Source organism: Parus major, chromosome 10 (genome assembly GCF_001522545.3).
Source record: "Parus major isolate Abel chromosome 10, Parus_major1.1, whole genome shotgun sequence".
NCBI lineage: Eukaryota > Metazoa > Chordata > Aves > Passeriformes > Paridae > Parus > Parus major.
In genome coordinates, this window is record NC_031779.1 from 7,648,486 (window position 1) to 7,664,855 (window position 16,370).

Sequence of the window (16,370 nt, forward strand, 5' to 3'; positions counted from 1 at the left end):
GTGGATCACCATAAACTGCTGAAACTGCTCATGCAGCTCCTTGTGGGATGTGGTTCTTACTTAGCAGTAACAATTACCAGTATCAATTGTGAAAATGCTCCAGAGATGACTAGACATTTAGGATTCTATAGAAAAATTGCTATTTGTTGTTGCATTTCAGGAACTCAGGTGAAATTATAGGAATTTAGAGAGAAATTAGTGATTGGAATTCTGGACCTTAATCTGTAACTCACCAAATGGTAATGCAAAGTAGATATCTAGTAAGATCTCATGAGAAGTTGGTGTTTTTGTGCCTTGAATCTCACTTCCATTTTTTATTACTTCTGAATGTAATCTCCACCAGGAACCTGGGCCTTCCTAGGAAAAACAATTATAGAAATTACCTGGGCAGGATTTATAGCATTATCCACATTTTACTGAATGAAGTTTACCCTAAGTCAACAGGAGCTCCTCTGTAATGCCATTTTAGTATTTTCCAGCTTTTGTTAATGTCCTAATGTAGTTAGGACTTAGAGTTTTCTCAGTCATCACATTCAAAATATAACATTTGCACAACAATATAGGTAAATAGACATTAAAATGATTTATTTCAGATGATTAAGACACAACAAATATGAATATTGAAAATTATTCTTATCAACAGGTTTTCCAGTTCCCCTTTGAACTGCTGCCAAACAAGTACATTCTAGCAAGACTGAAACCATCCATCCAAGTTAATAACCAAGCCAAAAAGGAGCTTATAAAGTAACACTCCCTTGTAGGTTATTTCTGAGTTATAAAGCCCAGAACAGAACTGCAGTGTTAAGATCAGGAGCATAAATAACTAGGAATGTTCCACAGTGGACTAATTATAAATGAAGGTTTAGAGGATCTGAAGAAATTGAGAAACAATCTCTTATCTTGCATCTTTGTTTGTTTAAAGTTTCAGTATTTAAAAGTAAGCCACAACCTCTGTGTCAGCAAGTTGTAACTCAGCAACAGCTTGGGCAGCAGAGCAGAACAACTTGCCCTGGGGCTTGAAATGGCACTTGGCAGCTGTGATACAGAGCAACTTCTAATTTAAGCAGGAATTACTTTCTTCCTCTGCTTCCATTTTCTGAGAATCATTGAAATGTCAGTTCAATGTATATATGAATATTTATTAGTTCCTGTAAAGAAATGGCTATAGAGTCTGATGAGAGATACTGCATGAAGTTATTCTCTGATTTTCTTCACCCCATATTCAATTGCCTTTTTTATGTTTTAGAAATATTTAAGAAGGCAAAAAATTTTTACTTGCAAAGATTAAATTAATATTCTCCAGTTTACAGTTACTTCTTTAAAAATAGCCTCCATGGATTATGCATATGAAAGCATATTTATGATTGGGAGAATTGTGGATTATTAGAATAAGATACCTCTTACCTTTTCCAAATTTAGAAAATTTTGCAGCAACTGCAGTTTGCTTCAGTATTTCCAAACTCCCAGAAAACATTTTTCTTCATTTTATAAACTAATGACTCTTTACTGAAAGCAAGTATGGTCATTCTGGTGGCCAAGCGACTATGGTGGATACATCAGTCCTGTATTGACCCAGCTTCCCCACTCATCCTTTCCTATGTCCTCATTGTACTATTAATTTCTTCTGTAGCACCACAGGGCACATTTCTGTTTTCCTCTTTGAGACAATGGTCAATTCCCATGAGAAAGAAAACAGTATTTTTCCCATTTTAATAGAGATTTACCCAGGGTCACAAAATGAAGAGCCAGTCTGTGGAACTTGATCTAAAATTCTTTCACTCTAATCATATAAACCAAACCATCCCTGCCTCCCTAATTATTCCCGAGTACTGCTGAACCCTAACTCAACTTCTGTGTTATTCCTGGCCCAGGATCTGAGCCATTGCTCCAGAGTATACAGCTGATGTGCATCTGTTGTCACTTTGAGAGCCACATGTATTTTATGCCTTAATATTTCAACTGAAGCAAAGGAGTTAGAAATCTACATTGATCACAAATATCGTTACAGAATTTGGGGAGTCCAAGAATAGGAAATATATAGGATTTTTCTCTGTGTTTTATATTTTCACAGAAGGTCAACTTACATCTGTTGCATATTCCACACTGGCAAGGGGAATCCATAAAACTCCTAAAATGCTATCCCAGAGCAAGCCTTTCTTCCACAACTCTATAATGAAGCCCTTTCCATCAGCATGGATTTCACTAAAGAGAATGAATACAGAAATCATTAAACTGAAAACGTAATTTTAACTGTTCAGCAATCTATAATAAAAATTATTATTATTATGATCTTCTTACAGCACATACAGAGGTTTTCCAGTATACTTGTAAAATACAAACTAGCAGGATGAACACAAATGTTAGACTGAACAAGCCAAAAATAAAGTCTTACTGTTCAGGATTGCCCTTACAAGATGATGAGAACAGTTCTGCTGGAACAATGGGAAAACAACTCTCAAGTTCAAAAGTTGCAGATCCAGACTCTGTTTTAGTTATAATTATAGGGTACATGCATTTTATTACTAGCTGGTTTTGACCAAAAAAATACCCTGCCACAACCTTATTTTGCAAGAATTTAAAATCAAATTTCAACAGGCCATATCACTCCCCCATGACATTGAATTAATATTAAGAGAGAGATTATGTCCTCAGACAATGTTCCCCATTACCAGTTCTGTAAATATGAACAATATAATAAACTAGGTATTGGTGTCTCTGCTATGGCTCATTGTATGTAATCTCCATTAATTTTAAGGAGTAAAACTCATCTTCAACTTATTTGTGTGGGGTACCACAGAGCATCACTGTGTACTGAAAGTTACCAGGAAAAGAACAAATGAAATCAGAGAATGGCAGAGGGTGCCACCTCTGAGACAGCTACTAAAATCATTACATTGTTCTCAAAAAACATCCTGCATCTATGTCTAATTTTCTGCTGTACTTGTTTACACAACTGAACTGATATATTGAATTTTTGTTTTATTCAGCTTTTCTCTTTACAAATATGTTACAGAAGACCAATTGCAAATTTTTATCTTCTGGTATTTTTGGACCACAACCTTTAAACTGACAACAGGACATTGAAACTGCAGATCAAAAAGTAATGCAATGTGCAACTTTTAAAATGCAAGCTGGTAATAGATGCATGTGATGGAACACAGTTTTTATTGGCAGACATGGAGTGAGAGTACTCAAGATAATGGATTATAGCATGCTTATCAAAATACAGATAAATATATTTGCAAATGCTTGTTTATAATCCCTTTCCAAAGTCTGCTGTGTTATATAGATGATTAGGCAGCAGATGGAGCTACAGCAACCTCATAATGCAATTGCTACAAAAGTGGTTTAGTATTCTTTGGTAATTAGCACACTGCAAATGAAGAAAATAATCATAATAAATTGGTCATTTTTAATGATGGCATGGAACACTCATTTACACAGAATATGATCAAAAGCATTTAAACAAGAACAAATAAGATGTTTTAAATAATAGTATAACACATTCCTCAGGAAAGTTCAGAGGTTAGGTAACACACACTCACTTGAAAATATTTTTTAATTGCCTCCTGCCTGAATGGTACCAGACAGGGCAAGTGCTGAAGTTGAATTGGTCTACTTCCTGAGAAATTTTTACACTGTCATTCAATCCATGCCCAATGGTTCATAGAACTACTACGTCTAAATCATTAAAGTTCTAAAATAATCATCATAACAGAGTATTATCATAAAGCAATGATTGCTCTACACTGAAACATGACTATCTTTTCTACAAGTGAAAGCTGCAGTGTAAGAATGATGTTTAAAAAGGTCAGCTTTCATTAGCATTTTCAAAGCCAGGTATGATCATTCTCTTTGGACAATTCTGGCTGTGGCTCTGAACAATCTGTTGGAGAAGCCTGGTGACCAGAGAGCTGGGGAAGAATTAGCTCCAGATTAGGATTAGTTTGATGTGGTTAGAATTCAGAATTTTTGATGTGTCATTATATCTAGGCATGTGAAGAAGGTACATATGTTTACCTAATGTTCTCCAGCTACTCAGTCTCCAGCTGAGCAAGACAGCAGTTTGCTACAGTTGTCAAGAAATCAGTTGCATGAAACCAAAAGAATATTCCCAAATCAACCACTATCTTCTGCAAAAAACTGTGATAAAGGCCCTAGAGGGAGATTAAGAATGTTGTGTATTATGTGAAATAACCAGGAAGAAAAATTGGAGAAGCTTTTAGAAATTCCATTTTTAATACAGAATAAATTGGAATGAGGGTGAAATGAGCTATTTAAATAAAAATGTCAGTTTCAGCATACTATCAAAATATATTTATACATTTTGATAACCAGAAAGTATGAAAAAATGATGCAAAATTACTCATTCTTTCAACAAAATATTAAAATACTTGGACTAGAAAAAACTAAAATTGCAAAAAAGACATTCTTGATAAAAATAGTTAAAGCAAATTAGATGTTTACTTCTGCAAACATATTTCAACCATCTTAAGATCTCAAGAATAAAATTTATGTTTCCACAACAAGCATGTGGAGAAACACTTGTGCAGGGAAAAAGGAGGAACCAAAAATGTTGGAGATTGATGTACTAACTTAGAAACTAATGCAATTCTATTTATTGGGTTTAACTGCTTTGGAATGACACTTGAAAGCAGGTTTCCTCAGAATGTCAGTAAACGTAAAAGTGTTTGGACCCTCCTGACCAGTGAGGTGTATATAAGGTTCTACAGAAAAGAAAACAATAACTACTGAATAACAAGATGTAGAGTGGATGAAGTGTGCAAAGACCTGCAGACAGAAGTGAAAATCAGTATGAGTCAATCATATATAAAGTACTTAAACTGGCAGTTAAGTAGGTAAATTAACATATAAAATAAGAATAATTCATAATGAAACTGAGTGAACAATAAACAGGTTGTTTGATGATCAGTTTGAGTTCTTGTCTCATTTGCTGTATTCCTAAAACATGATATGGAATTAAATTTAGAGACAAATTCTTCCCCTTGCTGACTGCTGGCCTTGATCTGCTACATGGCTTGCAAAATTTAGTTGTGATCCCCAGAGGTAGTCTGGCACCTTTTCTCTGAGCTGGATACTTTGTCCTTACTTTTGTGCTCTGTACATGACCTCACATGCACTGAATTGTCCTACACTATACAAATACAGCAAAGATACAACAAAATCAATTGATAACAATTCTCATTTACTTACAACATGAAGTCTTGTTCCCAGCAAGGCTCCCTTCCTCTTCTATCTATTGTAGTGCTTTTTAAATTTTGGACTTTTAAAACAACGTATGTTTTGGATGTGTCTGAAAAACAAATAACCAGCATATTAAACATTAAACCTCACTTTAGTTCCTTCCAGAAGATGAAAACACAACCATATGGCAGCAAGGCTTTAACTCATACTTCATACACACCTCTACCCAGAGGCATGGGTCAAATATGTGGATGCAAACAGGGAAATTCTTATTAGTTTTAATAGGATTATGACAGGAAAATCTCTGCCTGTGACAGGTGGGAGAGAACATAATCCTAAATGTGAGTATTTAAAAGCTCAGCTTCCAGACACAGATTTTTACTGTTTATCAGTCTCTCTGGTAGCTCTCACAAGAAAAGGAGTACACACTCCTTTTCTGCAAATTAGGATTTCTTTTGCCTTTTAATTGATATGATAATATTGGGGACTGGATAATGGGCTTTTATGTCCAATTAAAGCAAGACCATAGAGTTGCAATATGTAAATCAGTCTTTGTGAATGAATCAAGTTCTGTGTATAGATGCAGCAGCAAAATGTGTTTCCGGTGCAGTCCCAAATGAACTCACACATTTTTATAAATGCCTCTCTAAAAGCACAGTGTGAATATTCATAAAATTAGATTTAATCAGCAAAAATAATTATGTTTTTAAAATTTTAAGTGCTTGAGAGTATCACTGAGAGAAAAAAGAAAAATAACTGAGAAAGCTCTATCCTGTAGGGCCTGACACAAATCTAAGGCTGCAAAGGTACATTCTATCATCTCAAAGAACATGGCTTTTTAGTTTGCATGCATGTAACACACCCCTCACTACCCTCCAGCATCCTAGGCAAGGATCAACATTGACAAATGACTGAAAAAAAGACTCCTTTTTTTAATACAAACACTGCCAAAATATATATATATATATATATATACACACAAGATGTAGCCAAGGACAGAATTTATGAACTGTCTATATTACCACAGGTCAATCAAACACTCAGAGCTGGAGAGAAGCTGTCACTGTCTACAAGAGATCACTGAATATGTTGTATCAAATTACACTGCACTTAACAAAAGGTGTGAAGGAGAAGCGTTGTCTGTGTACATCCTGGATGTAGATCTCATTCATTAGGACCAATTTTAATATTTGACCAAAGGACTAAAGGTATCATGTAACGGAAATTTTTTTTTAATAAATAAAGTCAACAGTGGCCAATGTTATCTATTTATGTTCTATAACTCAATGCACCAGTCTTCTCAAACATGACTTTGTTTTTATACAGAAAAAAATGTGGCAAAGTCAATATGCATTTAGAAGTCTGGTGACTTATTTGTGAGAAATGGCATCAACAAGACTTGGTTCACACATCACCATTCTGTGTAACTGAGGCAAACAAAACAAAAAATTTGCAAAATCTTTTGTAGTTGCGAAACTTCTTTATAGCTGGGAGAACTTGCAAATCAAAGTTTGAGAAATTTTCAAAAGAACTCTCAATTGCTTGGCTGAAAAATTGCAACCTACAATGTTTAACTTCAGCCATTTAGAACACCCATGTAAATTTAAGGAATAGTACCAAACTCCCTCATAACTAAAAAGTATCTCTTTTAAATAAAGCCATAAATTACAAGGTAGAAACTTAAACCCACAATTTTAGTGGTAGTCTGTTTCATTGTTGTATTATTTCATATTCAACTCTAATTTATTTCCCATTTGAAAGTTTCGTGTTACTATGTGTCACACCAGATGATCAAACCTAATCACCTGCTATCCTTCTGCAGCTCCTTTTCTAGCAAGAAAAATAAAAAGTATCTTGTACTGCCTGCATTACAGTGTTACCTGAAACCTGTCATCTGTTTTTAAAAATAGCTATTTCTTCAGTAGTTTCTTGGCCTCTTGGCTCTTCTCGATCTAAATCTTACCATTCAGTGCTTTTTGTCTAATTCATTCTCTTTAAATGTCATGAGTTGTGTCAAATAAGAAAATGTAAATACTCTACCTTTTAAATAACTGAATATGTAACCTCCTTAAAGAATGACACTGTCAAGGGTGAATATTATTACAATACCCTGGCAGTGGAAAGGAGCTGTCAATTTTGCTAAATGATAAGAAGTTTTGTTTCCACAAGGCCATTATTGCATCTTCCAACTCTCTACCTGTCAAAAACTGGAGGCATGTAATGCAATTTTTGTGAAAAGAAGAAGGACCTGATATCCACCTGCTCATATCTTCAGCTTTCAACCCAAACCAGGGCAGAGCAGCTTACACAAAGGAATAAATAAACTACAGGAGAATCAGAGTTTTGAGAAATGTGGGTATTTCAAGACTGCTCTCATTCACCACCTACAGAATTGTTCTGCCCAAGGAAACATGACCAATAATCAGAGAATATACCACTCAAACTTTATTGACATTACTTATGGCATTAACAAGACTTCAACAGCATTTAAAGGAAAATTAGATTTACTTATATTTTATCAAATTATTTTGATAATCACGTTCTGTGAATTATCACCTCTTGAGTACTAACAAAATATAACATAATAAAATTTTTCTGATTGCATTTGGACTTCAATGAAAAAGACTTTTCAGTCTATACTTTGCACATGTATTTCACAGCCTGTTGTTAGAAGAACTAGCAGTTCTACCTGTATCCATTCAGATAAGCTTTCTTTAATCCAGATAAGCTTGAACAATTTGAATTTGCTTACATCTGTTAGCCAGACAGCTACTGGCAATTTTTGCTGCACTGATTCAAGTCACATATCAGCTTGTCCTGAGAACTAGTAATTACAAATGTCTTGAAGGCCTTATATTTACAGTCCACCTGTGTGTGAGAAACCTCTGGCTGTGTTTGGACTTTCTTTTCCATCACGACTAAATCTTGGTAGACAGACTTGTGTAGACCTGGGCATCTTGGTTTTGCTCAGATTTATTGCCTAAGGTATACACCTGGTTGCTATAACTGTCCATCAGTGTCTTCTGTCTGTATTTCTTCACTGGGAAAATTTAGACATCATCTCCTCCCAACCCAGGCTAAGACAAAGTATTGTACTCTCCTTATTTAAAAAAAGTTTCTATTGACCAATGAAATATTTAGGTCATCAAATTACGTAAAAATTTGCTTTAGTGAAAATATATTTTAAATATCACTAGTTTGGGAGAAAATAACATTTCATAACTTAAAATTAAAAATTGTCTCAGCTCACAACTTTGGTGGATAATTTGATCTTTAAAATATATGCATAACTCTTTACACATTTATTTTGTACTGTACTGTTGATGCAACGTGTCAAAGAAGTCCCAAGCTTAAATGCTTCTTCAGTGTGATACAGAACCCCATGCTTAAGAAAGAAATATGTAAAGCAGAAACTGAAAGAAGAACCGGACTTACCTGTCATGCTATCCAATCTTCCTTTTTTCACTGTATTAAAAAGAAAAAAGCAAACCATATTATTAGTTTCAGATAATACCTTAACACTGTTTTCCAATAAGTTTTATGAAAAATAAAATCTAAAGGATTTATGTGGTATGAAAAAAACTCAAGCAAAAATGAAAAAAATCTTACAAAAGCATCACAGTGGCAAGATAATATGATTGCTTGGAATTCTTTGGGAAAGACAACATGTGAAAACCCTTCATACTTTACAGGATCTTAATAAATACAAAGGGCAGAATGGAGGTCAGGTGTCCAGAATGGCATTATACTTATTATTCATCACCTCAAAATGTCAGTTCTAAATTCTTCCCAGTAATAGTCCCAGAAGACTGACTGGATGTATGTAATCTAAAATAACTTCTATCATTTTACAATGAATCCTTTATTACAGTGTACTTACTCTGCCTGCTAGAACAGACATACTTGAATAAACACCTTACCAAATAAAAAGTGAACATTTCAAATCCTGATTTTGCTCAACAACCTGAAGTTCCACACTGCAGTATCTCTTCCATTAATGAAAAATGCACTGAAGCTAGCAGGATTCTGATTCAGGTAGTCATTGCTATGAAAATTTAACCTGGTTATAATTTTGTATCGTGTTTGACTAATAAAATTCAGTAAATTTAGAATTTTAAACAATATTAAATATTCTTTCAATTTCCCTGCCATGTCAATACATGTACCATTGTTCAATTAAGTTTGAATGAAACGTCACTGCAGTCCTACAGTAATTAAACCTGCTCTATGAATATATTCATGTATACATCATATACTTTACTGCTATACTTAGGACCTAGTAATTGCCAATAAAACAAAATTATGAGTCCACAACTTTACAATCCAAGGGTTCCCAGGAGATTGCCATTGTTTTCCAAAGTCCTTTCCATTTGCTTAATCTCCTGTACCTTCCTATTACTTATTTCTGCTTTGATCTCTCCCCAAATATCCCTAAGAATTCTATGGAACTGCACCATGTTTGAGAATTTCTGTCAGCCTAAATAATTCCATCACATCTCACACTCAGGAAACTTTCACTTTCAACACAAAAGCTGAGGAGCCTGAACGTTGCTGAGCTACAAACAGAGGCCAAACACTGCAGCGATTTGACTGCACTGTGAGAGGGCACAATTTATTATACTTCCCTTGAATGAAGTACTGCAAGAAATATTCTTATCAACATAAAGGATCAATGCACAACTCCACTCTCAAAAGTTATTTCTTATAGCAACATACTAAATACTTGTCATATGGATAAAGGAGCTCGATAGGAAAACTTACCTTTTACAGAGAGAAGTTCCATTCCAGCAGAAAAATATTTTAATTGAAAATTAAAACACTGAACATTGAAATTCAGGGTTTTTTTTTTATACAAAAGGAAAATAAATAGTTTGGCTTGAATTAAATTATTCTGCTGCTGCTGCTCCCTCACTGCATGTGTGTTTCACTTTTGCAGCATGCTCCACCCATGGCTCACATGGAGGGAAGCCAACCAACTGATGGAGCGGAGATAACAAATTGCTTCTCCTTCTTTACACACAGACATGGAAGAGAAAAGGAGAATTATTACAACTGTTTCCTTACCCTCATTTCCTCAGCTTCTATCTGCTGAATGCAGCTGTCTCTAGTCTAAACACGTTTCCGAATGCCATCTTTTCCAGAAGTAACAAATTCAGTGCAACTATTTTATTAAGAATATACCTTTGGAGCTCTTAAGTTTTGATTTTGATACTTGCAAAACAACTGACTTGGAATACAGAAAATTTAAGGCTTTTTTCTTTTACTATAGAGCCATAGAGAACGCTTCTTATGCTATGGTTACGCATAAGTAATTTAATGAAATAGTATAAATAAATACTTCACAAAACATTGAATTTTATTATACTTAATGGATTTCTAATTCTGTTGCAGCACTTCAAAAGATAATAAACATTCTCATGAAGTGCTAAAACATTTTATAGCAATATTCAAATTATTATACTTAACAACACTGAAATTATTACAAAACCTGTGGTGCTTATGACTACTTGTTCAAATTATATTGTGATTAAGTTTTTTTGTTTCTAATTGTGGTTAACAGTGTATATATATTTCCACAGACACAAGAATATTTTACTTTGTAAATTTTTGAATCTCCATCATATTATAATTGAAGGCTGAGGTCTTGAATTCAAGTAGGGGAGTGTCCTAAGATCAGAGGGGAGCTCAGGAGCTGCTGTCTGCACTTCAAAGAAACTAGATCTGGAAGATGGCCCACCTGAGAGCTGAGATTGTTTAGCTGGGCTGTGAGAAAGCTTGGAGAGGCAGGGTGGCTTTAATCAATGTTTATAAAAACCTGATGAGAGGTGTAAACAAGACTGACTCTTCTGATTGTTATCTTATAACAGGTGAACAGGCCAGGGACACAAACTAAAACTCACAGAAACAGAAAGCTCTTTTTTTACTGTGAGACTAGTTTAACACTAAAACAGGTTGTTCAGAAAGGATGTAGAGGTCTTTTGCCCTTGGAGATACCCCAAACATGACTGAACCCAATCCTGAGCAACCTGCTCTTGCTGACCCTGTTTTAAGCAGGGATGCTGGACTAGGTGATACTGAGAGTTTCCTTCCTTGTGATTCTGTGATAGTCCACAAGGTCAAACTATTAAGCGTGACACTGAAGTAAATAATTCAAGACATCAAGAAAGCCTACAGTCTCTGTACATAATGTGTGTGGTTTTTTTCCCTGCACAGAAGTGTCATAAGAAGTACCTATGTTGTTTCAGGATCATGCTACACCATAATGGAAAGTTGTCAACCTATTACATTTTGGTGTTGTGTTTTAGATTTGTATATTTGCATATCTCTCTTCTGAGTTTTGTTCTAAACAAGTCTCCCACAGCAGATTGATAGTCTTAGAGACAGGTTTCCACCTTACACAAACAATGGTGTTCTGGGGAAGTTAACAAAGCTAGTCTGGTACACAAAGGATGAGACACTGATCCCAAGGGTGCATTTGGATCACATGAAAAAACAAATTTACTTGGAGCAAAAACCTAATTGCTGCCTAGTAAGATTTAGTAAGTAGAGTTCAGAGTTAGCCTTAACATGAAACTTACCTTTTTCCTTGAATCCTTGGGTTGCAGCTGCAACTGTGGCCATTGTTCATTTACTTTCCTGTGATGCCATGATTGTTCATAAGCAATTCAGAAAGATGTTATGATTTTATGAGAAGAAATATGAAGAAAATACCTGAACATAGGCAGAAGGTCACTGTGGGCTGGGAACAGGGCATGTGCAAATGCTCACTCACTTGGAAAAAGCATTTATTATATTTAACAAAAGAATAGTGAAGAGCACTGAGTTGGAACAAGCTGTCAAGATGGTGTTTGGCTAAAGGGCATAAGAATAGAAGCTGCAGGATAAAATCCATGCTTCAGTACCTCAAGTACTTACCCTGTTACTCAGCCATGCCTTCCCCAAGGTTTTCCCCTTTCAATATTACAGTTATTATTACAATGCCTGATATAACACTTCAGCCCTATATGTTGACTTCAGTTAAAAGGTCCCAACATCGACCTCCATGCAAAATCAAGAATGTAGAAAGAAATCTGGAAAAAAAAAAGAAGAAAAATTAATTGTTTAGATTGCATTTTTTAACTGAACTATTTCAAAACTGCTTATAGCTTCAGTTCACTCTATTCCACAGAAGAGAATAATTAGGTATACAATGCTGTTATTAAGGATGTGTCACCAGATGCTTGACACTGTTGAGTGATCTTCTTCCATGAGAGCTATGTAATTATTTTTCAATTCAAATTTTCAGCTGATATAAGGAGAATATGATTCTTTCAATTTGTGAGCTTTTTTCTACTGAGAATATGCCTTTTTTAACTTCTTCCTTTATATGAATCCATACAGCACATATTAACAAATTAAAGCTTGCCAGCATCTTTTAGTTAATTCATCAAAAGCAAGGAGATTTCACTCTGATGATTCACCTATTTGGCATTAAAACTATATATTGTTCTTTTCAGGAAGTTCCTCCTCTACAGGATGCTTGCAATGCAATAACTGAGGTCATGAATTCACAGATTCTAATATACTATTTTGCAAAAGGAAAACATAGCACATCTAAATACTAATTGCAAAAAAATGTGGAAGACACCCTCCCAACTTTCGCAAGAAAATGAAAACACAACTTATTGTTGTTTAAAAATATGTCAGTTATGAAAGAGAATATTTTTTTAAAAACCCTGGTGAGAAGGAAAAACATCCAATTTTCAATTGTTATTGCAAATACAGAGTGTAGGAACAGTCTCCTTGCGTCCCCTACATTTTTGTCTGAGACCATCATGAAGCTGTGGTTTTTTTGGCTAATTTATGCTGACCCATGTTTGGTTTTAAAGAACTTATGGCCTTGAAACACCAATATTTTAACTACATATTTTTATGAAATTCTTCCCTTGAGGAGATAGCAATTTTGTCCCTTCGCAAGCTAATTCAGGGAGTGAATTTTTCAGCTGATGAACATTCATCAGAAACTCCTTAACACTTGCCCATGAAGAAATATGCCAGTCACCTGAGAAGAGTAGGTCATGAAGTGGTTTTTTGCATTTCCCTTTAAGTCATTCATTGGCTTAAAATGAGAACTCATGGGGGAAGATTTTTGTCAAGGATGAGGCAAAAATGATGCACTCTTCTGATCAAATTCAAAGATAAACAGCTATATTATCATCATGTGATCCTCATGACACAGAAACATGAAACCCATGAACAGGAATTCAACCAGCAAAGCAAGAAAAAAAAGAAGTCACTTTTCCCAGGCAGTCCGTTTCTACCTTTCAGAAATATAGATTCTGAATTCCCAGGTGTCTACTATAATTTTCAGTAGACTTCATAAGTGATAAAGGATAGAAATAATGAACTCTGTAACAAAATATGCTATCAAGGGATACATCATCAAAGTGACAGGATAAGTAGAAAATCAATCAGTTGATTTCTGACCCCAAAATACCATAAGCAATATTGAAGATAGGAACTACAAATTAGATCAGTTTTGTCCTTGCCTCCAAAAGATAGGCACACCTATGGTTAGGGATAATTGGTGATGTATTCTGGGCTTCACAAGAATCTTGATAAATGAGTTCACAGCACTCCATTGACCCTTTCCCAAGAGGAAACAAGTGAAGGGCCCTCCTTCAAAATGTTATGTTATTAAACATCAAGTATATAAATTTTATTGAAGTATCTGTTCATCTCCAAAACTGTAGTGAAGTCTAGCCACAACAATAAAAAATCCTGAAGTTTTAACACAAGCAAAAATACAAGAACTTGTCATATTCATATTCCACCTGTCATATTTGTGATAGTCACAGGAACTAGTAGGCTGTTAGACTAAAAATAGATATCTTACAGGTTTGTTACTATACTACAAAAGTGGTATTCAAACTAAAAATAAGTGCCTCAAATTTAAAATTTTACATAATTGAATACTTAGAGGCATTAAGAAAACCATATAATTTTTATTTTGGTCCTAAACCTTAGAAATAGATTATTTTTTTATTAACCTTAGGGATTTTGTGTCCAAATTCTGCATGTCAGTTCACATCTCTCCTTCTTTGACTTCAACTTCAAAAAGACTCAGAAAACTACCACTTATCTGCCTTTTGCAAATAGCGTTGGAATTAGCATCTGTACTTAAATAATGCAAGGAAATATTCATCTTGTAAAAATAGGTGTTTTCTTTTTTACAACCTATTTTAAGTTAACCAAGATTTTCCAAAGTTTTTATTTTGTTGTTAGCATTGCTACTCATTGGTATGATTTATGTAAAATTGCCCACTGTCACACAAAAATTAAACTGTACTTGTATTAATAAAGAAGGAATAAGTTTCAAAGGAATCTTAGCTTATCAGAGGCCAAATCAAACATTTGTGCTCGGGAACTGATTGTCTGTTGGCTCCCTATGAAAGGAAATGTTTTTCAATCTCCATTGCTGCTCCATGTGTCCTTACATAGCCTTGGCTACCTTCTTGAGTACTTTTATTTTACATTTTGGGACACCTAGTGGCTCGAGTCTGATTTGCTCTGGAAAACAGCAATGATTTTGCATTTCCAAATGAACTTTGTGGATTTCCAGATCTTACCTATTAAACCATACCACAGTAAACAGTTCACAAAAGAAATTACCAAAACACGGAACTGTATTTAATAGTATGCATGAAAAGCCTTAGACAACAAAAAAAAAGTATCCCTTTTTCATTCTTTTTTGAAATTCTTACCCTGGGACTAAACATGTCTATTTCTTTTAAGACCATCAAAAATGTACCTCAATTATTTTTCCCCAGAAACCTCAATTTTATTCATCTTGTGCACCAGATTTATTATTTTGGCTTCTGTATCTTGTCCTAAATACACATCTCAAATAGATGCCATTTCTCTATGTATGTTTGCACACATACATTCCTTTGAACTTTTTATTTAATGGAGTGCTTGAACCTAACCAGCCCTCTTGGTGTCAGTAGTATTGCTCTATATGTGAAAAAAAAAGATGGCAGAACATACCAAAAATTAGGTAAGCCTCAGTAATTCCTTCCTCTCCAATTTTAAATGGGAAAAAAAAAGTCCCTAAGCAAACGGTTTGAGTTTGACTACTTGGATATTTAACAGAATTCTTTCTAACCCAGTTAACCCACTTAATCTTATGAGTCTATTATCAGTTACATATGCTGCAAATTTAACAGACTTTTTCTTAATGCTTTCAAAAATGCTCCTTTTCTGGAACTCTCAATGACTGCTTTTAATCTACATCAGTTCTGTACCCATGTTTTTAAGATCATAACTCTCTCTTCAGCTCACTTTAAAATATTTGTATTACAAAGAAGCCATGAAACCATAGCAGAAATAAAAAAAAAGTCTGAGGTTTCTTTATTTCTTGTATCTGTTAAATAAATACACAAGAAGTGTTTAAATGAATATTTTAAGGTATTTATAATAGCTCAGCTTTTTCAGCCTATTCTTTAAAAAAAAAAAATTACTTTGTACCCTAAAACTACATTAAATACATACCTACAAGAAATGCAAATATTTCCCATAATAATGTCTTTCTCTTGAATTCTCATAACCCACAAAAATATTAAGCAAGGAACTCTTAGAAACAAATATATATGGTCTTACAGAATCAAGACTACTGGAAAAGGTGTGATCATTATCCTTATAATAAGAAATTTTAAAATTGGGAAAATGTGTTACAAAAATTCTCTTATATTTTCCACCTTTGTACACTTTTCCTCGGCAAAGCACAAAGAATGAGTAATAAATCCTTTTTTATATGTACAATCTTGCAAGGCAAAAGTGTGATGTGAGGAATTATAGCAAGGAAGAAGGGCTCAAAAATATTTACAAGAAGGACAAAATAAGGAGGTTCCTTCCACGAGCTCCAAACTGCAATCAACAACAATCCACGTTTTGCAGGCCGAGCAGAAAGAACTAATTTGTTTTACCTGCTTGCACTTTGCTCCCTCTTGTGGCTAAAATTGAGCATGACAGCCCTTGCTAATTACAATAAATAAGCAAACTCGTACTTTTTACTCATATTTTAAAATTAATAATGTTCTGATACTACCCCTTTGTCGGATCTAGTGTTTAAAGTTTTATCATTTTTAGGGAAAAACTCAAAAAACCCCTACAGTTCGTAAATACAG

The 16,370-nt window shown here is 34.4% G+C and overlaps 1 protein-coding gene across 4 annotated transcripts in view; it reads right to left on the reverse strand.

Annotated features, from left to right (window-relative positions):
* UNC13C (unc-13 homolog C) overlaps positions 1 to 16,370 on the reverse strand; it is a 174,421-nt gene that overhangs the window by 153,882 nt on the left and 4,169 nt on the right. For 2 of the 4 annotated variants that reach the window (XM_015638961.3, XM_033516898.1), the window contains exons 1-5: positions 9,967 to 12,087; positions 8,641 to 8,670; positions 5,215 to 5,314; positions 2,085 to 2,202; positions 234 to 357 (exon numbers count right to left, since the gene is read on the reverse strand). In XM_015638961.3, coding sequence (XP_015494447.1) covers positions 234 to 357; positions 2,085 to 2,202; positions 5,215 to 5,314; positions 8,641 to 8,670; positions 9,967 to 9,988 — 394 coding nt within the window. In that variant the 5' untranslated portion in view covers positions 9,989 to 12,087. Of the gene's footprint in view, positions 1 to 233; positions 358 to 2,084; positions 2,203 to 5,214; positions 5,315 to 8,640; positions 8,671 to 9,966; positions 12,088 to 12,120; positions 12,276 to 16,370 lie in introns of those variants that run through there. The other 2 variants (XM_015638962.3, XM_015638963.3) reach the window with 2 other exon arrangements.